Source organism: Vipera berus (genome assembly GCF_964194415.1).
Source record: "Vipera berus genome assembly, chromosome: Z".
Lineage (NCBI taxonomy): Eukaryota > Metazoa > Chordata > Lepidosauria > Squamata > Viperidae > Vipera > Vipera berus.
In genome coordinates, this window is record NC_138205.1 from 82504354 (window position 1) to 82532135 (window position 27782).

The 27782-nt window shown below is 42.4% G+C and overlaps 2 protein-coding genes across 3 annotated transcripts in view; one reads left to right on the top strand and one right to left on the bottom strand.

The window, feature by feature from the left end:
* The window catches only part of GPD1L (glycerol-3-phosphate dehydrogenase 1 like), a 42164-nt gene extending 23469 nt beyond the window's left edge, over nt 1-18695 (bottom strand). The window contains exon 1 of one of the 2 annotated variants that reach the window (XM_081343512.1): nt 18569-18695. Coding sequence is in view for 1 of the 2 variants with exons in the window: in XM_081343510.1 (XP_081199636.1) it covers nt 18413-18528 (116 nt within the window). In the remaining variant the exon portion in view is untranslated. Of the gene's footprint in view, nt 1-18412 lie in introns of both variants that reach the window. The other variant, XM_081343510.1, reaches the window with a different exon arrangement.
* A 21-nt stretch (nt 18696-18716) lies between these two features.
* Nucleotides 18717-27782, top strand: part of OSBPL10 (oxysterol binding protein like 10) — a 75868-nt gene continuing 66802 nt past the window's right edge. The window contains exon 1 of the mRNA XM_081343508.1: nt 18717-19427. Coding sequence (XP_081199634.1) covers nt 18979-19427 — 449 coding nt within the window. The 5' untranslated portion in view covers nt 18717-18978. The remainder of the gene's footprint in view (nt 19428-27782) is intronic.

The window sequence follows — 27782 nt, forward strand, 5'->3', positions numbered from 1 at the left end:
CTTGGTGGATGCCTGGGAAAAGGCGGCCACTGAGGCACTCAACTGTCTCGTACCCTTGCGACGTCTGAGTCGGCGCAGATCCCATTGGGCTCCATGGTTTTCTGTGGAGCTCTGGGAGATGAAGCGTCGGAGACGGGGTCTAGAGAGCTTTTGGAGGTCCAGCCGTTCCGAATCTGACCGATTGCAGCTAAGAACCTTTATAAGGTCTTATCTTGCTGCGATGAGGACGGCAAGGGCTAATTACTTCGCTGCCCTCATCGCGTCTGCAGATAATCGCCCGGCCGCCCTGTTTAGGGTGACTCGCTCCCTTCTTAACCAGGAGGTGAGGGAGGATCCCTTACAGGGATGGGCCGAGGAGTTTAGTCATCATCTGACGGACAAAATCGCTCAGATCCGGGCCGGCTTGGACTCTGACTGGGCGGAGTCTGATGTGGAGGAATCGGACGGTCTTGAGCATGTTATCTGGACTGAGTTCGATCCTGTTTCCCCTGATGATGTGAACAGGATCATGGGGAGGCTGAGCTCCACCACCTGTTTGTTGGATCCGTGCCCCTCCTGGCTGGTTTATGTGGCTCGGGAAGGGACACGAGGCTGGTTCCAGGCAGTAATAACTGCTTCTTTGAAGGAGGGTGTCTTTCCCGCCGCCTTGAAGGAGGCGGTGGTGAGACCCCTCCTCAAAAAGCCTGTCCTGGACCCGGCTGTTTTAAATAACTATCGTCCAGTCTCCAACCTTCGCTTTATGGCGAAAGTTGTTGAGAGTGTGGTGGCGCATCAGCTTCCTCTGTTCCTGGAGGAAACCGATTATCTCAACCCGTACCAATCGGGTTTCAGGCCTGGGCACAGCACGGAGACGGCATTGGTCGCGCTGGTGAATGATCTCTGGCGGGCTCGGGACAGGGGTTGCTCCTCTGTCCTAGTCCTATTAGATCTCTCAGCAACTTTTAATACCATCGACCATGGTATCCTTTTGCGGCGTCTCAGGAGGTTGGGAGTGGGAGGCACCGTTTTACGGTGGTTCTCCTCCTATCTCCTGGGCCACTCGCAGTCGGTGTTGACTGAAGGGCAGAGATCCACCCCGAGGCCTCTCGTTTGTGGAGTTCCTCAGGGGTCGGTTCTCTCTCCCCTCCTGTTCAACATCTACATGAAGCCGCTGGGTGAGATCATTCATGGTTTCGGGGTGGGGTATCATCAGTACGCTGATGATACACAACTGTTTTTCTCCACCCTGAACCAACCCAGCAATGCCCTCGCCGTGATGTCCCGTTGCCTGGAGGCGGTCCAGGTCTGGATGGGGACAAACAGGCTTCATCTCAATCCTGCCAAGACTGAGTGGCTGTGCATATCGGCATCTTGGGTTAACCAGATTATTCCACCTTTAACGATGGGGGGGTGAGGTGTTACCCCCTGTTGATAGGGCTCGCAACTTGGGCGTCCTCCTGGATTCACGGCTCAATTTTGAAGATCATATAGGAGCCGTGACCAGGGGGTCTTTTGCCCAGGTTCGTCTGGTGCGCCAGTTGCGACCCTATCTGGACCGAGATACCCTATGCACAGTCACTCATGCGCTCGTGACCTCCCGTCTAGACTACTGCAACGCTCTCTACATGGGGCTGCCCTTGAGGACCACTCGGAGGCTTCAGCTGGTGCAGAATGCGGCCGTGCGAGTCGTGATGGGGGTTTCCCGATACTCCCATGTAACACCTCTACTCCGCGAGCTGCATTGGCTTCCGGTTGCCCTCCGGGTGAGATTCAAGGTGCTGGTGATGACCTATAAAGCCCTAAATGGCTTGGGTCCGGGATATCTGAGGGAACACCTGCTGCCAGCATCAAGCTCCCTTCGTCCAGTGCGCTTCCACAGGGAGGGTCTTCTCAGGGTGCTGCCGATAAAAGACTGTCAGCGGATAACACCCAGGGGAAGGGCCTTCTCTGTGGGTGCGCCTGCCCTCTGGAACCAGCTACCCGTGGAGCTTAGGACTGCCCCCGATCTTCGCACATTTCGCCGGGACCTGAAGACCTGGCTCTTTGAGCTCTCCGGTCCAGGCTGAGAATTTTTAACTGGGGTTTTTAATTTTAGGGATGATTTAATAAAATAAATAAATAAAATAAATATATGTTCTGAATTGTAAGTTGCCCAGGGTCATTTACAAAGATGGGCAGATATAGAAATTGAACAAATAAATAAACATTTTATTTGCAACTACGTACTTAAAAATAAAATAGTTTTTACATTTTTTCTTTCCTTTTTGTTTTAAAAAATAATGTTACTTGGAGATTCATCTTTATCCGAAAAGGGATGGGGGAAGAAAGGGCAGATATTCGTTGCCATTTTCTGCTTCAGGGTTAGATTCCTAAAACATTCCCCAGGAATAAAAAAAACAAACAAAAAAACCATTATTCAGTCTTTAGGGTATGTTTTGTAACTTATGCAAACAATATGTGGCAGATATGGGCCTCCTTAGCAGAGGTAATAACTGAAGGAAGGTTTCTCATGTGGATATAAAAATGTGCAAACTTGTCCCCATGGGAACACAGTTTTCTGCCCTATATTGGGATATGGTGCTTTAGCCATTCTAACAGCACTTTCTGGCCTCAATTATTATTATTTTGGCTTAAACACAGACATTTCTGTTGCTCATTAAACACCCTTTTATAACTTGATGTTCTCCAGATATGCTAGATTATAACTTTCATAATTCCCAACCAACAAAGGACATTCAGAATGGGAATTTTGGGAGTGAATTCCAATACATCTGGATTGCCTCATTTAGGGCAATGCACTGCATCGCCCACAAAAAAAATAATGGAGAATGCTCCCATCTTTTCTATCTTCATTTAACAAATTCTTGTATCATTGTTTTAATTAGCAACATAGGCAAGAATACAGTTATGCTCAGGAAACTCCACCCGAGGGAAGTATCTTGGTACATTGCATCATATGAATATGCTTGCCAATTCATTGATTCCTAGTAGATAATTTATTTAACTTGTCCTCACTGAACTTAAAGAATTACACTTAAAGAATATAAACATAGCATCTAAGAAATTTGGAACTGGTATTTATGTACTTTATTGCAGCATTCCACTTAGAGCTATTCTTTACTCTTATATTTTTATTCTTTCGTAAAAAAGACTTAACATTTGCATTAGTTTGTATTTTGGGTAATTTCCAGAATCTGCATACTAGCAGTGCTCTTTAACAGGAGAGTTTTAAAACATAAAAATGGGCCACAAAAGCTGAGTAATTTATTTAGCATGTTCCTTAATCACAAACTAGTGTACCTGGTTTTGACAAATGAAAGGGCAAGATCTGCATCGTGCTACAACCCTGATATTCCTGAGATTCTCTGGTGTAAGACTGGATCCATTAGATTGGACCCAAATAGGTTACAGAACGAACTGGGGATATCCTGATGGATTTGCTGCACAGTCATGCTGAAGCTTTAATAATGGCCTGGAACCAAAAGGCCACTGAGGCTCTGGACAGGACTGCGCCTATGCGACCTCTCACAAACCTCTCACTCTCGTTTTCCGTGGCTCACAGAGAAACTGAAATGGGTTAAGAGATGTCTAAAGTATCGCTGGAGGAAAACAGAAAATGACTCTGACTGAACATGTCTTAGAGCTGCTATTAAGGCCTATCTTGTGGTGATAAAAGTGGTGAAACATTATTTCTCTGCTCTTATTTCATCCACAGTGTCTCTCCCTTCAATCCTGTTCCATATCACCCAATGCCTCCTAGACTGGGGCGAGGGGTAGGCTGGGATGAACATCTTCAGGGCTGTGCAGAAGAATTTGTTACACACTGTCAGTTAAAAATTGTTTGGATTTATTCCCAGTTAGAACCCTTGTGATCAGATGCCTAGACGAGATGTCCTGCCCAGTAATTTGGGAACAGTCTGATTCTGTTGGATTTAAGGAAGTGGACAGGATAGTCTGTGCTGTCAATGCAATCATCTGTCAATTAGATCCTTGTTCCTCCTGGCTGGTGAAGCCTCTAAGAAGGTGACCACAGGTGAGTTCACGTAGTCATAAATTCCTCACTGCAAGGGGGGGCATTCTTGGGAGCTTTTAAGGAGGCCCTGATTTGTCCTCCCCTTAAAAAACTATCACTCGACCTCACTTTCCTGGGTAATTTTTGTCCTGTCTCTTATCTTCCCTTTTTGGGGAAGGTGGTAGAATAAGTTGTTGCTTGCCAGCTCTAGGAGGTCGTGGATGAAATGGATTTCCTGGACCCTTTTCAGTCAGGATTCAGGCCCAGCTATGGGACAGAGACAGCTTTGGTCACATTCATGGATGATCTCTGGCGAGAGCAAGACAGACTAGTGCAACTCTTTGCTCTCCTTGACCTTAGTGGCCTTTTGATACCATGACTATGATATATCCTTTTGGGCTGGCTACACAAGTTGGGCTGGGTGACATAGTTTTCTGCAAGTTCAGTTCCTTTCTCCAAGGTCAGTCTCAATTGGTGTTTATAAGGAGTGAGAGATCAGCCCCCGACATCTCACTTGCTATGTTCCTCAGGGCTCAGTATTCTTTCAGGAAGCCATTGGGTAAGATGGGGTGTTGTCTTACCTGAACGCCTTTTCTCAGCATGATGATGGAGAATTCACAAATGGGTTAACTTTGTCTTCCTGCCCAATTAGACTAAGTCAGTCAAACTTGCCAGGCCTCTCCTGGGCCAGGACACCTCCCAGTCATGACGAAGGCTAAGCAAATGACAGTCCAACGTGTTGGCTCCCATACCCCTGACACAGGTCCTGATGGACACTAAGGGGTGTGTGTGGATTCTCCATCATCATGCTGAGAAAAGGCATTCAGGTAAGACAACGCCCCTTCTCCAGCATGATAGATGGAGAATCCACGAATGAGACATACCAAAGCTGCCCTGTCCCTGTGGGAGGGAATCAGTCTGGGCCTGTGTCCCACCCTGTGGCACTACCTGTTGAAGCACTCTCCGGCCAAATGAGGCGTCTGCGGAGGCAAACCTATCCAGTTTATAATGCCTCACGAAAGGGGAAGGCAAGGACCATGTTGCCAGCCTACAAATGTCCTCAATGGATGCCTTTGTCGCCCAAGCCGCAGAAGTTGCAGCACTAAGAGTGGAGTGAGTAGTGATATACCTGGGAACTGACAGGGAATGAGTTTGGCACGCCCCTGCAATACAAGCCCTGATCTACCTGCCTATAGTGGAGGCAGAAACCTTCCGCCCCATAGTAGAGGGTTGAAAGGAAACAAAGAGGGCTTCCGACTTGCAAAAAGACACTGTCCATTTAATATAGTGGTGCAAAGCCCTGCGGACGTCCAGAGTATGTCATTGCCGTTCCAAGGCAAGAGATGGATGAGGACAAAAATCCGGCAAAATGACTTCCTGCGCTCTATGAAACAAGGTATTGACCTTAGCAATAAAGGAGGGATCAAATCGAAGGACCACCCTGTCAGCATGAAAAATGCATAAGTCCTGTCTGACAGAGAGAGCTGCCAATTCAGAAATGCGTCTAGCCAACATGACTGCTATCAAGAAGGCCACCTTAATTGTCAAGAACCGCAGAGTTCAGGTCCTGATGGGTTCAAATGGAGGAGAGGTAAGGGCCTGCAAGACCCGTGACAAATCCCAAGAGGGATACCAGCGAACCACTGGAGGTTTGGTGTTGGTCTCTCCTTTGAGAAATGAACGTACCATAGGATGTTGAGCCAATGCCTCTGAATTGCCCCAAGTAAATACAGTGGAGAGAGCTGCTACTTGTCAGCAGATGGTATTGGGCGCCAAGCCCTTGTTAAGCCCCTCCAATAAATAGTCCAAGATCCTCGGGATAGTAATAGCCGAAAGATCTAACTGGTTCTTATCACACCAACTACAGAAAACTCTCAAGTGGAGTCATAGATCCTGTTTGTTGTAGGTCATCTGGAGGCCTGAATCATCGTAATTACCTCCAATGAATAAGACTCACGCGTCAGGAGCTGCCGTTCAAGTGCCAGGTGCTCAACTGGAACCACTGGGGTTCTGGATGATGCAGAGCTCCCTGGCTGAGTGAAACGCGATCTGGAGGAATCCTCTATGGGGGAGAGATTGACAGACTCATGAGGTCGGCAAACCACGGCCATCTTGGCCAGTGTGGTGCAATAAGTATCACCTCTGCCCGCTCTTGCATTAACTTGCGGATGACTGCCGGGACCAGAGGGAGAGGTGGAAAGGCATACAGCAAGTCCCCGGGATGCGGAAGGCATCTGTCCTCACTGCTTCCGGAGAGGGGAACCGGGAGGAAAACCTCGGGAGCTGGGAATTCACCAGAGAAGCGAACAAATCCAGTACTGGCCAACCTAACCTCTCCAATATCTCCTTGAAGAGACCGGGATGCAGGCGTCATTTGGAGTGATTCACTGTTGACTTGCTGAGAAAGTCCGCCTGCTGATTTGCCTCCCCCAAGATGTGCTCGGCCCTGAGTTATGAGAGGTTGGTCTCTGCCCAAGAACCCAACAGTTGGGCCTTGTCTATAAGGGACCTGGAACAGGTACCCCCTTGCCGGTTCACATGGGCTTTTGCCGCTACGTTGTCTGTGAGGACCAGGACATGTTGTCTCGCCACCCTGTTGTGGAAGTGGCGTAGGGCCAGATGTATGGCTCTGAGCTCCAACCAATTTATGTTGTGCTTCAGGTCGGACTGAGACCACTGGCCCTGAGCCAACTGAGACCCTAGATGTGCCCCCCAGCCAAACAGGCTAGCATCCGTAGTCAGGGTGATCCAAATGGGCTCCTAGAGCAAAGAGCCCCTGGCTACTGCTGGCGAGGTCCACCACTGGAGGGAGTTTAGGGCCCGAGATAGAACCCTTACCCTTTGGTTGGAGGAGCTGGTGCCCAGTCCCTGAAATGGGAGCAAAAACCATTGCAGGTCCCTGGAATGTAGTCTGGCCCATGGGACTACTCCCATGCAGGAAAGCAACTTCCCTAACAGTTGGGAAAGAATGGCCAGGGTGACTAAACACCCCCTCTGGACCTGAAGGACCAGGGCTCTGATGCTGTCCTGACGGTCCTGAGATAAATAGACCCTGCACAGTTCGGTGTCTATGACCACGCGCTGCCTTATGGAGCTCAGCCCTGGGAAGATAAGGTTGGTCATCATCATCCCCCTCTGGAGATCAGACCCTCTGGGCAGATGAGGGAGGAGGAGCAAGCTGTGGCCCAAATACAGATTCCTCTGCCAGAGGAGAAGAGATCTGGTCAGCGCCCATCGTGCCCTGTTTTTGGGCCTTGGCAAACTTCCTTTCTAAGGCCTGTTGCCTCCTGCTGGCCTCTTTCTCTGCCACCTTGGAGGGCCTTTTGCCAGAGATGGCCTTGGCTTTGGCCTTGAGCTTTCCAGCAGCCTCTGGGTTGTGCAGGAGTGTTGGGGGCGCCATGTGAAGCCTGAGGTGTGGTGTTGTCTGCCATCACAATTGGGAGATATCTCAGTGGAATGCTGAGAGGGATCTCAAACAGAGAAGCAGAGTACTGATCTGAGGCTGTGTGCCACTCCTCGGGATCAATAAGTACTCTATGGCAATGATGGCTACAGGACCAACTTAATGGACAACTGGCAAACCTGCAAAGCTCCTGATGGACTTAAGACCAGCTGAAGCACCTTTGGAGCACAGGCCAAGTCTACTGTGGTGGCGGATCACCTTGGTGATAACAGCCAGCTCACATGTAGAAACCTAGTGGCAACAGATCACCTCAGTGATAACAGCCAGCTCACTAGTCCTAGTTGGTGGCAGCAAGGCCAAGAATGGCACGGCCGACACACATCTTCTGTTGGAATGGACAATGAGACAGCTAGGTTGAGGCCTAGAGCAACAGTTGAAGCCTCCTGTACTTGAGCATCCACTTTGAAAGGTTTCGGGCAAGGCAAACAATTTGTGCTACAGTCAGAAGGGATCTGAACTCAGAATCCTCTGCAATGATTGGGAGAGGAGGAGCCTAAAAAAGGACCCCCGCGAACTGACCAGAGGCTCAGGGACCAACTTCCCTGAGCTGGAAGGCAAGGTAAACACCTTTGAAGTCTGTGGGGTTTTTTGCCCCCCCCCCAAAAAAACTACCCCCTTTCTCAGAAACTAGCAAAGAAGGCTGCACAAGCCTTTTCAGAGTAAAAGCAATGCGATCGTGGCTCCCAAAATGGCGGCCGCTACTGCTGGTAATGAAAAAAGAAAAGCAACCTGTCCTTCCCCCTTAATCCAGGAGAGAAGGCAGGCAGTTCTGAGAGTCTTCGCGTGCCTCTGATGCTATCAGCACACTTAAAAAAGCAGTTCAAAAAGGCTTTCTGATGAAGAGCCTCCTCTTGGCCAGCTGCTGGTAAGCTAGAATTCAAAATGGCGGCAGCAACTAGCATGCTGTGAAAGAGCCTGATAAGATCCTGAAAGATAAGATCCTGAAAGGAACTACAGCAAATGCTATCTAATTGAAAAAACCTTCCCCACAGACTTGCAACAGTGAAAACAGTTAAGACCTCTGGAAGGCTGAAGCTGGGAGCTACAGCCCAATTAGAGCTACAGCTGGAAGGAGAAAAGCAAAACTCCAATCCTGAAAAGAATGCTATCTAATTGAAGAATCCACGAAGGGGAAATATATACACACATGACCTGCTCAATTACTCAGAAAAGATGACTCAGCCAAAATTACCATGTCTATTCTGGGCACAGACTAAGTTGTGACTGGGAGGTGTCCTGGCCCAGGAGAGGCATGGCAAGTTTGACTGACTTAGTCTAATTGGGCAGGAAGACAGAGTTAACTCATTTGTGGATTCTCCATCTATCATGCTGGAGAACATCTATTGCCATGGGTTGTGATATCATCAATTTGCTAATGGTATTCAGCTCTATACCTGGTGACCTGAATGATGCTATCTCTGCCCTCTCACAATGCATGGAAGCTGTAGGGTGGAGAGTGGACTTCGACTGAACCCCAGCAAGACTGGGTGGTTTTGGGTACATAGAGCTTCATGGTTCAATTTTTTGTCATTCTTAGTTCTGGATGGGTTGCACTATCTGTTCAGACCCAGTTTGCAACTTTGGGTTCTCTCCTGTTTGAAGAACAGGTGGCAAGCATGAATAGGAGAGCTTTTGCACAGCTCCAGTTTATGGATGAACTACGACCTTTCCTGGATGATGACTCCCTGCACTCAGTTACTCAAGCCCTAGTCATCTCTCATCTAGATTACTGTAATGTGCTTTACATGGGATTACCTTTGAAATCCATTTGGAAGCTTCAGTTGGTGCAAAGCGTGGTAGCAAGAGCAGTCTTTGTGGTCCCTAGGATGGCCCATATTACACCTCTGTCCTGTAAATTTCACTGGCTAGGTCTGCTTCTGACAGCAATTCAAAACGATGGTTATGAACTTTAAAGTCCTTAATGGCATAGGTCCAAGCTATCTGATGAACTGTCTTGTCCCACTAGGATAAGTCTCTCCTACTTGTGCCGGCAGAATGGGCCTACTATGGATCCCATTAATCAAAGAACTTTTGACTATTAGAATCCAGAAGAAGAGCCATCTTTACTGCAAAGGGAGGCTTTGGAAGACCTTACTCTCAAAGGTAAGATTTGCCCACATTCCCCTATCTTTCCATAAAAGCCTGAAGACCTGGCTCTGCTGTTTTGCTCTGAGGACCAAATGGGGAAGCTTCACACTGGAGGTGGCTGCTGGATTGATGGCAGATGCCACCTCCCCCCCACCTGTGCTCTCTACTCTCCACTCACTGATCTTTTTGTTATCATATTGATGTATTCTTCCTGTTTTCTTTTTTATTGTTTATTTTATTGTTCTGTAATTTTATTTGTATTGTTTACATTCTTTTCATTTCTTCCTTTTTTATTGTTGTAAACTGTCTAGAGTAGCCAACAGGCAGCAAATAAATTTAATAGACAAACAATATTCATGCCTATTTGTTAGATTGATACTTTTAAGCATCTATATGAGCATTTGTATGTTTTGATTTTTAATTCCCTGTAAACCGCCCTGAGTCCTCAGGGAAAGGGCGGTATACAAATGTGATAAAAATAAATAAAAATAAATAAATACCGAGATGCCATATAGTTTCATCCAACTTGATGCAAGACAGTCCTTGTTTTACCACGTGTTAAAAGTTCAATAGGACTCTAAATTGCCCACTTTAGGAGACTTCACAGGTACTGAGCTTCAATTCTCATCTATACAATAATCTTATTTTAGGATTATCCAGAGTACAACCACAAATATAAAAATCCTTTGTGCAATGTAAGTCACATTAATTGTAAAATTTAACAGACACTCAAAATTCTGCCTTCCAACAAAGTAAACTTGCAGTCCTATGTATATTCAGAATTCTACGGAGAAACAAGTTTCAAGCTAGAGCTGAATTTCTTGTTCTAATATGGAAAGTTGACAAAGACTAAGCCCAAACTATGCAAACTGAACTGGTGCTCAGTAGGAGTAATGAATCCCTACTAGGAGAACTATTACCAATAGTGGCATAGTTGCTAGAAGCTAAGGTGATCCTGAGCATGATAGCATCCTCATTTTTATCACCTTTAGTTTCCTTCATTCATCTGCTCTCTCCTTAATCTTATATGAAAATGGGTCTGAATATGGAATGCCTTTGGACTAATGGACCTTGTTCCTGGGCCAATGGTCTAGTCCTAGCACGACTGGCTTACACCGATAAAGGTTGTGGTTCTTCACAGCTTATATAGAGTTCTTTCACAAGTCTATGAAGAAATGTCAGGAACTGAATCTGGACTGGTTCAATGAATCAGTCATTTTCTTTAGAATTTTGTAATTAAAATTGGATCACTTTTTGTAGGTGGTCATGAACTTATCATTAGATATTTCTGTTAAGGAATTCTCATCTGTAAATCAGTTCTATGATCCTGACATGTTTCTGCAGTGCTTGGAGATTTCTTTCATAGAACTGTAAATCTCTGGCGCAGATTGATGTGTACTATGAAATATGTTATAAAATTAAAAATAGTTCAAATAAATGCCAAACTCCTAATATTTGCTGAAGCTTCTCAGAAACAAGAGTATAGGTAGAACAGAAATCCTTATTGTAAACAGCAGGCCTAAAGTGTTTATTACTAGTTAAGAGTCTTTGGCAGTTAAGGTTGATTGTCCAACTTTATAATCTCTTACATCCAAACAAGTTGCCCTCTCTTCCCACATTTTTCACTAACAGGTAAACAGTATTGTGTTTTCCACACCCATCTAGTTGCTTGATGAAATAGAGATCTACTCTTGATTGAATTAAATAATATGGCTCTGAAGTGCTTAATGGCCTTAATAACCTTAGATTCAAGATTTTTCTGCTGCTTCTGAGGTTGTTACAGACAATGATATTACAATTTCATTTCCCACTTGTGGGGGAATACTTGGGAGGGGAAACAGTGTTATGGTGGGTTGTGTGACACAGATAAGGTAAGTGGCCAATAAGGTTTATCATCTCATTAATAAATACCTATCATCAGGGCTTTTTTTCTCATAGAACGCTCAGAACGGAGTTCCGGCACCTTTTTTGGATGGAACCCTGTAGGGTAGGCAAGGTGGGTTGTATGACATGTGTGAGTTCCGGCACCTTTTTCTTTTACAAAAAAAGCACTGCCTATCATGCTTCTTTCAGTCACTTTCTCAGCTTCCTTAATAGAGCTCCAAACTTTAACCTTGCTCTCTCTTCTGCTAACAGAATGTTACATTTCCCCATTGATCCTCTTAGTATAGCTGGGAATTCAGCTTAGCTAACCAGTCTGATACATGCTCCTGAGTCAAATCTTATTTATAAACTATGTATAATTGGGACCCTATGACCCAATGCATGCATGAATGAATGAATGGTTAAACACATAATGCATTTGTCTTATATGTTTGGTTTTGAGAATAAGGATCAGTAAGGCTCCAAATGCTATGCTTTTGTATTTGCCAATTTCTGTGGCATCGTATTTCATAGAACAGCTTGTTCTGCTGCCTCTGCTGATTAAGCAACATACAAGCATTAACAACAAGCCACAACCTTGATATAACTGCATCCTGCTAGTAATGGATGGGTGGAGGTATCTTCCAAAACGGACCAAGAAAAATCCAATAATTGGAAGCAGCAAGCCTAACTATCCCAAAAGGGCAAGTCAGTAGAGTTTAAAGTCCATTTTATAGTCCATTTCTGAAAACTTCTGAGTAAGATAAGTTATGTATTTGTTCCACACAATTTACAGTAGACTACATCTTCTCTTGCACCTAACCCATAGCAAAAACATGCCCTTTTCTCCACTATGCTCATCATATTACTTTCATCTTGTCTCTGATCATGAATGAGTCAGGCTTAAGTTGTCCTTAGCTTTAATAGATGTTGGAAATGAAGCCTAGTTACTAATAATAGCTAAGTAGTGGTTAACGAAACTCTTACTGGCCATCCAGCACTTGTGCCTCCTTCTTCAATCCTCTGCCAGCCTCATCTACAACTGCTTTGCTATCATTTCTTAAAGAGTTGGACAAGCACTGTTATATTGTTTGTTCCTGAAACTTATGCAGAAAATGACTAGTCAGGTATGATCCTAATGCAGTCTATATAGCCCAACTATGGAATGACTAAACTCCCCTCCCTAAAATTATCTCCAGGATAGACCACAGAAGAATCAGGAACTGGCTATCTGTTCTCTATATAGATAAAGAAAATGAAAGAAAATGCAATCCTAATTAAAATATTTTTAAAAAAATGTTCAAGTTTGGTTATGATAGAATGTGTTGTAGGAAAAAGATGATCAATAACTTCCTGCAAGTTCATGCTTGTTACAGCATCATAATTTGTGGGCACTTTTCCCAACTGCTGGTCATGTACAGAAGACGTAGAAGAGCAAAGATGGAAAACATAACCAATCATTTTGCCCATCAAGACAGTAACACTCAGCATTGAGCCAAAACACAGGCAATCAAGACAGGATAGTGATAGGCAATATAAGCAGCAATATATTTGCCAATCCAAGAATGGAAAGTACTTTCATTTAATAGCAGGAAATAGGCTCTTTGCTACACAAATTAAGAGGTTGCTGTATGGTTCTTTCCAAATCCCTTCCATCTCTCTGTCTCAAAAAAGATGTAGAGGAAATATTTCAAAAACTTATTACAATAAAATTCTTGAAGAATTGCCTCTGAAACTTGGTAGTATTAATTGTACTCAAAAGATTCTACCATCCAAGTTTAATCTATTCTATTAAAAACTGAAGCATTTTCAATCTGCACTGCATTAATATTCTTCCTTGATTGCCTATAGACTTTTTTTTAAAAAAATTGAATCTCAGATCAAATCAAACTGTCTTTAAATTGCAAACTGGCATCATGCTTTCTTTGAATTTCAGATCTTTGCTCAAAATAAAATTAGGCTGATTTGCACAGGCCTACTAATAATCCTTATTTGATCTAATTGGCTCAAGCTTCTTCCACTTCTTCAATTAATATATTTATAAATTAATCCATTAAGTGCAATGCAGCATTAATAAAAATGTATCACAAGGAGAAATACTAATGCTTGGAATCAACCTGCCAGCAAGATCGCTACAGCAGTGCTTGTTCATATCCTCCTATGCAAATATACAAGTATTTATTTTTAACATTTGTTTATCAAATGTATGTAAAGCTACTTTCTATTGCTATGTTACACAAGATTTAAAAAAACAGCACAGAACAATAACAAAAAGAAAAGAATTACGTTTGTTCAGAAGAAAAAAAAGGATCCTAACCAACACATACAATCCTGTAAGAAGCTTGCCAAGACCTGTAGTAAAACCATATTTTAAAATACTTTTTGAATGAAACCAGGGAAGGAGCCAAAGATCTCTGAGGGGATGCTGTTCCAAAGGACAGCTGCTATGACACATATGACCAGGTCCCATCGTATCACATTGTTTAAGAGCATACCAACTCTGCCCAGTTGCATGGAATGTGCAGACACTGTTGGAGACAGACAATCCCTCAGGTAGCTAAAGCTATGTTATAAAGGGCTTTATAAACAGTACGGTAACCAGCACTTGAGCACATCTGGCAGTCGGTAGAGGTGATGAAGCAGTGATATTGTATATGCATCCCATGCAAGCCCATTACTATGCATACTGCTATCTTTTGGACTAGTGTTCAAGGGCAGTCCTATGTAAAGCAGGGTGCAACAGTTTGTATGCAATATGACCGGGGCATGAGTTATTTGTTCAGGAACAGGAGCAATGGCACACAAGTAGAGGTGGTTGATCAAGTAACAACAGATCCCATCTCTCTCCTCTCCGGCCCCCACCCTCCCCATGTGTCCTTGGGTTTTAATGTTTGATTTTAATTATGTTTTAATTCTATATGTAGAGACATATTTTATGCCTGTGAGGTGCCCAGAGTTACCCAACAAATTTTATAAATACATAAATAAAACAAATTCACATCAATCTCAAATGGAGAAGTGCATCCAACCCTAAAATTGAAAATCTCTGGAATTACGTACTACTGATAGCCAATCCATGTTACAAGAGTTGAATCAGAATCTTTTTCTCCTTGTTCAGACCCTCACAATCTCCAGACACTGGGACAAGATCTTGATAGCATCCCTTGGTCATCCCAGGTTCAAAATACACAAGATGGGAATCATCAACATGCTTTGAGTTGATGGACAACTTTACCCAGGAATAATGTCAAGCTTTGGAATACTTCATACATGGGGGGGGGGGGGGTTAGGCTTGAACTTTCCCCTCCTGCCCATACTGATTGGAGCCACTCACACAGATAGAGGAACACTTAAAATACAGTCGCTTCTTAATCAAGGTAGGTAGTTGTAAAATGACACAGACAACCTATAAGACTAGTGTTGTGTTCCCTACATTTCAAGAGGTTTTTTTACCATACTAAAAGGCTTAATAAATTTTATGACACTGACTTTTTAACTTCTACATTAGTCAAACCTATACTATATAGTATTATACTGTATGTTTATCGCTACATGTAATATATATTTAAATCTCAAAAAGTCCTATATATGTTTATTTTCTCCCTACACATGCAGGTATGCTTATTTGAGCGATAACTATTTAGCTACCATTGGAGCTAATTAGCTTCTGTTGGTGGCTCTTTTTCTGGTTCATCAGCTTCAGCGCTACTGGCTGTCATTCTGAACTGCTTCTGAAGCACTGATTTTGCAAAAAGGTTTAGACTGTACTTGGAAGACAGCGACAGGAGAAGGCGAGCTGCTAAGTCTATTAGTGTCTTCTGCTGGAGTGACTTCTAGGCTGCACTTCCTCTTTCAGCTCACCTGTTGTTTGTTTGCTAAAATCCATGACTGCCCCTTCTTTGTTTTCAGTTGCTTGCTGCATTGCATTTTATCCTGGTATCTGTTCTAAATTATCCTCTGCAACTTCTTCTTTTCTTCTATAGAACAAATACCTTTTTCCAACACACCCACCAAAGCTCAGGTGCTAACAGTGTCCTCCTTTTGCAATTAGAGCCCTAGATTTGGTCCTTTACCCATTTTGCTCTGTTAGTCTCAAGAGGCAAGACAACACAGGGAAAGAATGGCTTGTGGGTGACCTTTGAAGGTTTCCCTTCCATAGTGGTTCAGAGAAATACTATGACTGATACCACTAAAAGCTACTGAGAAATCAAGGAGAGCCTGGAGGCTTGCACCACCTATGCTAGCTCACTAGAAATCATCAGTAAGCGTCATCAGTGTTATCAATGCATTCTTCTCCTAGAAATCTAACTGAAAGTCTTTTCCCTCCAAATCTTCCTGACCACCCTTTCAACAACTTTTCCCTCAAAAAGCAAAAGTTGGACACTGGCTTAAAGCTGTGTAGGACTAGTAGCTTCAATGATGACTTGAAGAGAAGCAACCATTCCCCCCTTAGGAAAGCTGACACTATTGCATGGATCCCAACAAATGTCATTTCCTATCTGGCCTTCTTCTATAGAACAAATACCTTTTTCCAACACACCCACAAAGTGAAAGCCATACAGAAACAATCCAATCTAAGACCCTCTTTACTGTATATGCCCATTCCAGGTCACAACTAATGCCTTGGTTCAATTGCCCACTAGATCCTTAGAGAAACTTCAAGTTATCTCAATAGCCTAGGATAAACCAATCTAAGAGTCCTACCTCCTTGCAGAGTGAGGCAGCTCCACTAAGCCCAAAAGTGATCAGAGAGTGATTACATCATAGCAAAGAACTGGCAGTAATACCTTCCACTAACACAGGGGTCAGCAACCTGAAACAGTGAAAGAGCCACTCGGAACCGGTTCCCTTACAAAAGGAAAAACTGGGAGCCGCAAAAAATGTGTGCCCATGCGCGTACATGCGCGCATGTGCAGAACAGAGTTTGACTGAAGAGTGGAGCCAAGGCGAGATATGCACCTACCCTGCATATTTGAATTGATTGGTTGAACTTTTTTAGTCCCACTGTTGTTGCTTTTTTTGGACTGCACATGGCAGAGGACTGGGAGCCGTAGGAGACGGCTGAAAGAGCCGCATGAGGCTCCGGAGCCACGGGTTGCAGACCTGTGCACTAACAGATCATGCTACTATTGCTCTGAAACAAAACTAGATCTAGTGTGCAATCCCTGGTATGTGTCAGGCTGACTTATGGTGGGGAGCGGGGGGGGGGGCATGAATGATGTGGATCAGGCACCTGACTACCAGGGGGCCATGAACTAATGAGCTGCTCCAAGATTCTGTGGGCAACTTCATTTTCTAGTGTCACTAATCAACAAATATATGCAAAACAAGTGTCTGATGTAACAAGCAAGCCAGCAACTTCAGTCTGCACATGAAGGACAGCCTGGCAAGATAATTTCAGCAAAAGTGTCCCTGGGCTAGAGCTTAGAGGACAAAATGATCAGAAAGCTCTTTTTCCCAGCTCCACTTCTACCACTGTAGAAATGTTGTGCGTGATTTGGCCATGTTTTAAACAGTTAAAATATTTAACATGATTTACTGTGTCATTCAGATTAACTGTGTTTTATTGTCATGCAGGCTGGATTTTCTCTCTTACGGCTTTTAGGTTAATAGCAATTAGGTTGGTGGAAATACAGGTAAGCTTCCTCTGTAACAGTAGCTTACTTAGACTGATATATCTTCCTTTGGGTTTCAGACTAGCCATTAGAACATTTGCTTCTGAGGATTCTAAGCAATTTTAAATATATTAGCTTTGTTCTCCATTCTTTTCTCTATTGTTTTAGGATACTTCAGAATTTTAAAATTGTAAATTAATAGCAATTTTCAAAAGGTCCTTTACTGAAGTATAGGGTATTACTTTATACTGTGTTCCAAATTATTTTTATAAGGGAAGCAATTCATTGGCCTATCTAAATTACTCTAATAACTCGACTTTTTTGCACCCCAAAATAATTCCAAATCAATCAAAATCTTCAAATAATTTAACTTATAATTTGACCCATGGATTTAGTTAGTGCTAAACCTGTCATGAAAAGTACATAAATCAATTTATATAAAAAATAGGAATGGATTCCCCGTTTACATATTGTACTTATAAGGGTTGGAAAGAAAAATTCACCTCCCACATTGTCTCACTTCTGTTTATTTTGCCCCAGAAGGCCATTTCAGTATTGATGCTCCTGTGAGCAGGGAATGCATAAGTACATCAGAGAAAGGAAAGTTTTACATCTGTTTCCTGTGTAGCTAATTTAATTATCAAAGTATTTTGAACCAAACAGATGTCTGATATGATGATCCTGAGTTGGTAGGCAGATAGCAGCTATGGTATAAAAGCATCAAGTGTGAAACTAAGGTCTTGGGTATTGCACTGTCTACATGCGCTACTACTATAAATGATGTTCCCCAATATTAGCCATATTGGCTGTATTCATACAATAAGCTTGATTATTTTTAAACTTGAACTTTTTGGATGGAACTGTTTTTAGAAGCCTAACTGAGTTTAGTGTTCAGTTTATGGTTTAGTGTTTTATGTGAACTTAGAAAATTAGTTTCACTAAAATTCAGAAATTATAAAAATTCAGATATGGAAAGACTTCCTTTAAAAACCTTAAGGGGAAAATTAGCATTTAATAGAAACATGTTCCTATCCAAATCTTCTTTCTAGTGGACTTTTTACTTTTTAAAAATCAAGCTTGGATTAAAATTTTAGCCTGAAATGCAACAATCTGTTATTTCACTCCCTTAAGGTATCACAAAGTTTTATCATTTCAAGCAGCAAACCATGATGCAATTTACAAATCAGAAGTTCAGAAAGACCCAGTTTGGAAAAGCCTGCTCTACTGAATAAGTAGAACAGCTTTTTTAAAAAAATTAATCTTGAGAAGTTATGAATTGTATCGGGTGGCATAAATAATCAAAAAGTTAGTTCCTATTCCATTTGCCAAGGCGTATGCTTTAAAAAGTACAGTATTTGTTTTAAATCTGCATATACAGATTTTATATGTTACCATATAAAAACCACGATGAGGCAGAAGGTGGGACAGGGATTCCGCACGGGCCTCTTCTGCCAAATGCCATTCAAGGGCAGTCTGATTAGTACTGAGCGGAGTTCCATATCCAGCATGGCTTGTTGTCTTCGGCTTAAGCTAAATTATAAAACCAACCAGCCTGATCTTCACCGCGGTTGCTGCTCCACACGCCTTCAACTCCGGAACCCTGACGCAAAAGTTATTCCGGCTGAACGCTCCTTGGACGAGTCTTCTAAAAAGCGTATGCGCCGGAGCAGAGGCAGCCGGCGCTGGCAGTAGGAGTGAAGAATATATCTTATCTCCTCCCAAATTTCGTAGCACTATGAGAATCCCTCGCGGTCGGCCTTCTTGGCGGGCCTCAGAGATTCATAACTAGGGCTGGAGCAAGAGGGCGGCCTCAAGGGAGAATCTCGGGCGGGGCGGATCTCTCCACGCCACAGGACACAAAGCGCCGGCGCAGCCTCTGCTTTGTGGGCGCAAAAAGCCCTTGAGAAGGAGGCCCCCGCAGGGATCGCCCAATCCTTCCTCTCCCCTTTTCTTAGCGAATGACTCGGATATTTCCCAACCTGCCGGCAGCAGCTACAATCTTCTACAGCAAGGGCCGAGGTTGCCTCAGCCTTCCTGCGAACTCCATGGAGAAGGAAGCTACAGCGGTGCAAAGCGCCGGGGACAACGTGTCACTGGCCGCGGCTACAGCTAGCAGCAGCGGTGGAGGCAGTAACAGTAGCAGCCGGAGTAGCAGTCGCCCCACCTCAGCGGGCTCCTCGCCTTCCTCTTCTACCAGTCGGGGTCTCTCGGGCCGGCAAGCAGGAGTGGCGTCTGCAGTAGTGGCTGTGAGGCCGGATGGAGGAAGCAGCAGCAGCCCCAGTTCAACTGCGGCCAGTCCAGGAGGGGGTTGTGCTCCCGGGGGACTGGCGGCTGGCAGGAGAACGGAGGCAGTTCTGGAGGGGACCTTGAGCAAATACACCAACCTCATCCAAGGTTGGCAAAGCAGGTACTAAGGAGAGAGGGTAGTTTGCACGGTGGTGAAAAGAACCCCTTGGTCTTCACTATTAAGGGAAAGAATACAGACTAACTCCCACTCCCCACCTTGCCCCCGCTTTTTCGAACCCAGCGGACTTGCTAAGGTGTGGCGCCGACGATCATTTATTTCTCTTTCTTTCCACTCTTACAAATACTTTTTCTTTAGATTGATGCTCATCCTAAAGGTTATGGGACCCAGCATATAATCTCTCTCACTTTTCCTTTTCTGCCTCCCATTCGTCTTCATAGGATTCTTTCAAAGTATCTTTTTTCTCTCAAATTGGCTGATGCTGTGGAAATTCTCCGCACGCAGGACATTCAGATTTCTGATTGCTTTTAAGGTGTCAAAGTTGCTACTTCCAAAAAAAGTTTCACTAAAAACTGTCATTGCTTCATGGTGTGTTTCTGAACCTGAGTTTGATGTCTTCTGGTTGTTAAGCTGGCTGTGTCCATCTATATACTTTGTTGGGAGACCTGCTTTCTGACATTGTCTGGTACAAGCTTAACTTTATTTTTTTAACGTGGTATTAAGGCTTTTGAAAATCCAAAAAGCTAGTGGCTGCTTTTTGTAAATGTTTTGTAAATTTTCCTGCAATGGATACAATATGCCGGAAATGAGTAAATTGTTCAGGTAAATAACTGACTGTTTATGACTATATACTGAAGGTGAAGGCTACAGTATAGAGTTTCCTATTGGCTTTTTAAAAAATTAGAAAAAAATGAAAGAATCTGTAGCTGGACAATAGCATCATGAAGATAAAACAAAATAGCGAAATACTGCACTATGTGTTTGGAAGCAAAGTTAAAGAACTTTGAAGCACCAACCATTATCACGTAAAACGATTATTCAGTCACTGAATAACCGTCAATTCAATCATCATTTTTGGTGCTTTGTGGTATTTTTGTTAGTGAAAAACTGCTCATCTGTGGGGAGATACATCTACACCTATCAATAAGTTAACTATGAGAGAAGATAGTACTGGATATTTCATTTGCCTAATACAAACTAGGCAAAGTAAATTCTGACTCAGCAGCCCAGGTTTGAGACCCGAGTGCCACATGATGGTGTGAGCTCCTGTCCTGGCCCCAGCTCCTGCCAACCTAGGAGGCAAATGTGAGTAGATAAAAATAGGCGCCACTTAAGTGGGAAGGTAACAGGGCTCCATGACATCATGCTGGCCATAGGACTGTGAAAATGTCTTCAGACAGCACTGACTCAATGGCTTTGAAAGGAAGATAAGCACTATCCCTTATAGTCGGCAAGGACTAGCAGAGTAAAAACCATAGGGATTCCTTTTATATGTTCAAATATCTATATATTTTGACTTAGTTTAATTATTTATGTAACAAAATTACACATTTGTGCTTTCTTTGTATTACAGGTAGTCTTCAACCTACAACAGTTCATTTAGTGACTGTTCAAAGTTACAGTAACACTGAAAAAAGTGACTTATTGCCATTTTTCCACACTTAATGACCATTGTAGCATCTCCATAGTCATGTGATTTACATTCCGATGCTTGACAGTGTCCTGGGGTCATGTGATCACCTTTTATGACCTGATGAGCAAAGTCAATGGGGAAACCAGATTCACTTAACAACCATATTACTAATTTAACAGCTGCAGCGATTCACTTAACAAATGAGGCAAGACAAGTAGTAAATTGTGGGAAAATTCACTTAACAAATTTCTCACTTAGCAACATAAATTTTGGGCTTAATTGTGGTCATAAGCTGAGGACTACCTGTAAAAGTATGATTCTACTACTAAGTTAAGGAGATGGTTTTGGGGAAAAGCTAGGCAGAAATGTTATACTCCTGCTGACTGTGTAGGCCAAGGGGTCTTCAAACCTGGCCCTTTTATGACTTGTGGACTTCAACTCCCAGAATTCCTCAGGAAATCTGAGAGGTTTTTTTTAATCCCATTTATATCCCGCCCTTCTCCGAAGACTCAGGGCGGCTTACAATTTAAAGCACAAATTAATGTGCTTAGCAATAGCCTTCATTCTATCTATATGCCTGCTTATTAGGGCTTTCACACACACACCCAGCGGCATTATTACAAAGTCAGCTTATTGCCCCCAACAATCTGGGTCCTCATTTTACCTACCTCGGAAGGATGGAAGCCTGAGTCAACCTTGAGCCTGGTGGGATGCGAACCTGCACTAATTGGAGTTGAAGTCCAAAAGCCATAAAAAGGCCAAGTTTGAACACCCCTGCTGTAGGTTTTTTGCAAGTAACTGTTGGCCACTCTAGCAATAGAATGTAGAAGTACTTTTCATCTATGGTGTCAGGAAGATCTTTCTGTATTTATGCCATTCTGTTTCCCCTGAATGTTGTTGTTGTTCTGGTATTTATAAGGAGATAAGAATAGTCCTGCTGGGTCAGGACCAGCCCTTCCATTAGTGTAACATTTTTTGTTTAAAGTAAATTTAAAGTGGCTCACTGCTCATGTGCCTCAATAACTTGCACACTTAGCTTAAATTGCAGTGCATTTTACATTTAGTTGATCAACTTGAAGACATCCAGCCTTTTATGCAGGAACTCAAAATAATGTTTAAAGTGCTCCTTCCTTCTATTTTTTAAAATTTGTTATTTATTTGTACTGGATACCCACAATAACTTTACCTTGTCAGGTAAGAGAAAGAGTGACTGGCACAAAGTCACCTTGCAAGCTTCCACTACTGAGGGAGAGTTTATTTTTTTGCTCCTAGTCCAATTCAACCTCTATAGTAGTTATTCCCGTTCCTCTTAAGTAACTAGTTATTTTCCTACTGTTTCTAGAAGAAATGTTAAACTGATGAACCATCAGTTTTAAAATTTCTTTGGTCCACATTGGCTACTTCCAGTCCTCTAGATCTGAACCTGATTTGAGATGAGTGAGCTAAAATAGAAAATGACTTAGAAAATTCTGTAGATGCTAATGTGGTTTATTGATTTGGGTTGTTTTGATTCACTTCTGGATGGAATATACACAGTAGAGTCCAAAGATATCTGTGAAGTTTTGCAAAAAAAATCTTAACATTTTAGTTTGAAGGAGATGAGAAAATTCAGAATACATATTGTAAAATTTATACTGAGAAAAAACAACAGTCTCTCATCTTTAATCTTACTACTTTGAACAAGTCACTGATTTCAGTGAGTTACTCAGTTGTCAAATATGGTGAAAATGCATCCTTTCAATAGTTTCTGCTTTCTTAACTAGGAAAACAAAACTAAAATTCTTATATAACTCCCATTTCTTTTGTACTAAATTAATTTCTGCAGCACAGCCTTCTACATGTTTAGTAAAAATACTATTCTCTTCATTAATTGTTGAATATAGCATGTGCAATAAAGGGAAAGAATGTTTTCTAGTGGTGGCTGACCAGATTCTCCTGGGATACTTGCAGAGATGGAGTGAGAGAGGGAATGAGAGAGAGAAATTGTTTATTTATTTGCATATTTATTTATTTATTTACAATTGCATGATTTCACAGCTGATTTGTATAAAAATCATAAAACATTTTAATTTATTATTTATCAGATGATTTATATGTAGAGAAAAATATAAAATAAATACAGGCAATAGTATCTGCAACTCCGGATACAGAACCCATATGCCTGAATGGTTAACTAAAAGAACATACCTCATAAAAAACTGCAGCATGTAACAGGTACCTCAGACCACAAAACTGGAAAAAAAACCAGCCATATCTTAGCTAGGTTGAAAGGTGATAGAAGTGATTTGTCTCCCAGGTCCTTGGCTTGTGATTATTCATTTAATAACAATTCAAAGTTATGACAGTACTGGAAAAGTACTTGTGAAATATCCTCAAAGTTACAACTATCACCCCTTCCCCACAATCACATGATCACAATTTTATGGGGGGGGGTTTGTGCATTTTAAAGTTACAACTGAAGCATATTCCTTCATTAGCCATTTTTAGAGTGTATTGATTTTAGTAGGATGGAGTTATGCACATATCTGTTTGCTGGAGCTGTTGACCTATTTGCCCTTGCTTTATTCAATATTTTAATTTTTCTACAGCAGGTGGCTATAACCCTCTCAGGTAAACTAGATAGGAGAAAACACTAAATGAACTATCTCCCCAGAGTCACTTGTTGAGATGGGCGGGGGCTATATAAATCAAATAAGTAAGTAAGTATGTACGGTAAGTAAATAAATAAATACTAATTTTACTTTATTGAAATATTACATTAAAATAATCTTACAGGTCTGGAAGTACAGATTTCCCAGGGTGCCACTTTTAACTGCTTGATCCATTAGGGAGGGTGCTTTCTAAGTTTTTTTTCCCTAACTCTTGAGCTACTGGGGGGCCCTGCCCCTCTTGTCTGATTGTTTCCTAAACAGCTTCTCTTTACTTCCTTCCCCAAGTCATCCACACATTCAGTTAGAGCAGGCATGTCAAACTGCTGGCCTACGGGCCCGATGCATCATGATGAAACCATGCCCCCCATTGTCGGCAATGGGGAAAAAGTCGTGATACGCCAAACGATGTCACGAGTTTGATATGCCTGAGTTAGAGAGACAGATTTACAGACAGATTCTGGACTGGAAACTAAGGAATGTCAAGACTTGCGACTTAGATGGGCAACCACAGGGGCATTTCAAGGCTGTAGACTGGATTGGAAAATAAAAATAAAAAAAATCTGTAAGATGGCAGTGGCAAACCACTTCCATACTGCTACTAAGTAAACCAAATTAATGTACCAGTATAGTCACGCCTAGGGACGTGGTGGCTCAGTGGGTTAGGATGCTCAGCTTGTCGATCAGAAGGTCGGCAGTTTGGTGGGTCGAATCCTGAGTGCTACGTAACAGAGTGAGCGCCTGTTACTTGTCCCAGCTTCTGCCAACCTAGCAGTTTGAAAGCACGTAAAAATGCAAGTAGAAAAATAGGGACCACTACAGTGGGAAGGTAACAGCTTTTCGTGCGCCTTTGGCGTCTAGTCATGCCGGCCACATGACCACGGAGGTATCCTCGGACAAGCGCTGGCTCTTCAGCTTTGAAACGGAGATGAGCACCGGCCCCTAGAGTTGGAAACGACTAGCACGCATGTGTGGGGGAACCTTTACCTTTACCTATAGTTATCAGGAGTGTGGCTTGATTAAAGAATGTGTGATTTATAAACTATCAGGAGTTCTTAAGGGGCAAAGTTGCCTGGGATGGAGATATTGCCCCTTCCAGTAATTTTTGAAGAACAAGCTTGCCTTTTTTCTGGGAAAACTCATAAACTCCCTGATCCTAGAAAAAGGTATGTGGTAGAGCTTCCTTCAGGAAAATAATTATTGTATTCTCAGAAATTACTGTTATAAGAAGATATGCTGTAGAGATAGTGTGACATTATATTTACTTAGTAGCTACTGATTGTATTCTGATAATTGTTAATATCCAATATATACTTTTAATTCCTCATCTAATAATAATGGAAAAAAATTATCACGGAAGGAAGTTTTGTTTATATCAAAAAAATAAGAGATTATATCATTTCTTCTGGATTTATCCATAGGGAAGATTGGCAAGAACTCATACAAATTCAAATAATGCAAGAATATAAATTGAAAAAAAACACAGGCTGGTGGAATTATTCTGTGTAAATCTTGGGAATTTATTAGGCTGCCCTAATCTATATACCAGTTTATATGATCAGCATTACTCTGGAGTATACAGTAAATATTGACATAGACATTTGCTCTTCTTCACTTAGTAGATAATATAAATTTTTATATTTATTTCTAAGTTGGTCATATAGCTGATCAAGTCTTGCAACTCTCTTATTTCAAAGGATTTCTGGGCTACAAAAATGTTTCCATAGATAAAGATAAATACTTTTTTTGGTTTAAAAATGAGAAATTTGATAGTTTTGGAAATTTTGATTATAGTCTAAAGTAAAGGTAAAGTTTCCCCCGCACATGCATGCTAGTCGTTTCCAACTCTAGGCTCATCTCCGTTTCAAAGCCAAAGAGCCAGCGCTTGTCCGAGGATGTCTCCGTGGTCATGTGGCCAGCATGACTAGATGCCAAAGGCACACGGAAAGCTGTTACCTTCCCACCGTAGTGGTCCCTATTTTTCTATTTGCATTTTTACGTGCTTTCGAACTGCTAGGTTGGTAGAAGCTGGGATGAGTAACAGGCGCTCACTCTGTTACGCGGCACTCGGGATTTGACCCACCAAACTGCCGACCTTCTGATCGACAAGCTCAGCGTCCTAACCCACTGAGCCACCGTGTCCCTTGATTATAGTGGCTTACAAAAGACAAGCTGTGAACTAATGTATTTAGATATTGTTATTAAGGCTGTAAAAATTTATCTGAAAGTAAATACAGTTGAATTTCCTGGGGCTAATATTGAGTATGCTAATCATTGCATTGGCTTCAAATCTAGGAGAATATCTGGCATAAACCCATATTAGAAAACTTATGAATAGTTAATACTAAGTTTGGCACTAGGATCTGAACTGAAGCTTAGACATGGGTATGGATTGATACTCTAGCTTACTGGTGTAACACTCTCGCCAATTGTTTCAGAAGAGAAACTTTCTGTTTGCTTTTAAAGAATGCTATCGGGGAGAATCTCTGGTGAACTCTTTAAAAAAGATCTTCTACTTTTGGTATTCATATATATTTGAATTACAGCTCTTATGTTTGCTGGGATGGGGGTTGGGAGAGATGTAGCCTTTATTTGGGAATGGCTTTAAAACTTCTGTATGTTATTTAGGTTCCTTTTGCCATCTTTTCAAGTTATATCAAAGTCATTTTAAAATCACCTAATGTTTCCTTTGCTTCCTTTATATCAGACATGTCAAACACAAGGCCCGGGGGCCGGATCCGGCCCGCGAAGTGGTTTCATGCGGCCCGCGAAGCCATCCTGGAAACAGTGAGGGAACGGCCCCCACTGCCTTGGCCCTGGCCCAGAGACCCTCCTTCTGCCAGAGACCCTCAGATCTGTCCCACTCCTGCCCAGGCCCCCATAGGCACCTTTGATGCGAACGATGTAGAGCTGGCCACACCCACCCAGTAGGCCATACGCACTCTAGCCACGCCCACCCAGTAGGCCACGCCCACCCTGGCCATACCCACCCGGCCCCCTGAGGGCAACCGCAATGCTGATGCGGCCCTCAATGAAATTGAGTTTGACACCCCTGCTTTATATTAATTGTTTAGTAATGCCAGAATAGCATGGGTTTTTCTTAGGTCAAAATTAATGTGGTCCTTGGTAACAACTATGGAACCTATGGGTTGTTCAACAAGAAGGCCAGGAAAATCTGAGAAATCAATAGAAAATAAATCATATAGCTGGACTTGGGGATAGATAAGTTCATGGATTTGAGATCTGACATTTATTTGCAGTATTATGTGTAGTTCTTCCATAAATTCCATCTATAATTCCAGTTGTATTTTTGTCACTAATGAAACAAAATGTATTAGCAGAGGATGAGCAACTCATGCCATATACATCCTCTAAAATGTTCTGTGAGTCTCTCCCAGCCTTCTACACACTGCTGCAATACAGTGGTGGGCTGGTTGTATCAGCTTTTTATCCCACCAATACTGCCAGCGTGCTATTTTGGGTGAAGTAGGAGGTTTTGCTGTCTGATGTTTTCAGTTTGAGCTTGGTTTGAGATGCATTTTGTTTCACTCTTTGCAATTGGTAAGTGGTGCCCCCATATCTGTGATTTTTCAATTAGCACATGATTTGAGTATCTTTAGAATCCAAAATCCTGTGAAATCCTTGGCCCTCAGTTTTTCTGTCCTAGGTTTTACACTTCATCCAGTCCCAGCAAGTGAAGTCTTAATATATTCTATGTATCCATCTATATAGTCTTGACATGGGCTTTAAAAATAAAATCCATTCTACATCTGTTTTCAAAAGTATCCAACCCATTAACAGAAGTGAACAACCCAGAAGAAACAAATACCACCACCAGGTAAAATAGCCATTGTGAGTGAGGAGTAACATATCACATTATGGATGATCTTGGAATAATGAAGCTATCATGTGGATGGAATTCTTTTTTGGAAAGTCAGGGGCAAACAGTTTGGCTATTGACAAAGAAACCTATTTTTCAACTGAAAGGTTTGCTGCATATCCGTGAGAGGCTGTGAAATCTGTTTAGAAAAGTATTTATTAGCTCTTTATCTCGGATTTTGATTCCAGAGATTCTTGGCTCTACTTTTGGTATTTGCAGCTTATTTCCCATTCAGGCAGTAGTGAATACTCTCAGGTTATGATTTATAAGCTATTTGGATATTAAGGCAATAAACTATGTAGAAGAGGCCAACTTACACTAGGCTCATATTTAATGCACAATAAACAAGAGAAGAA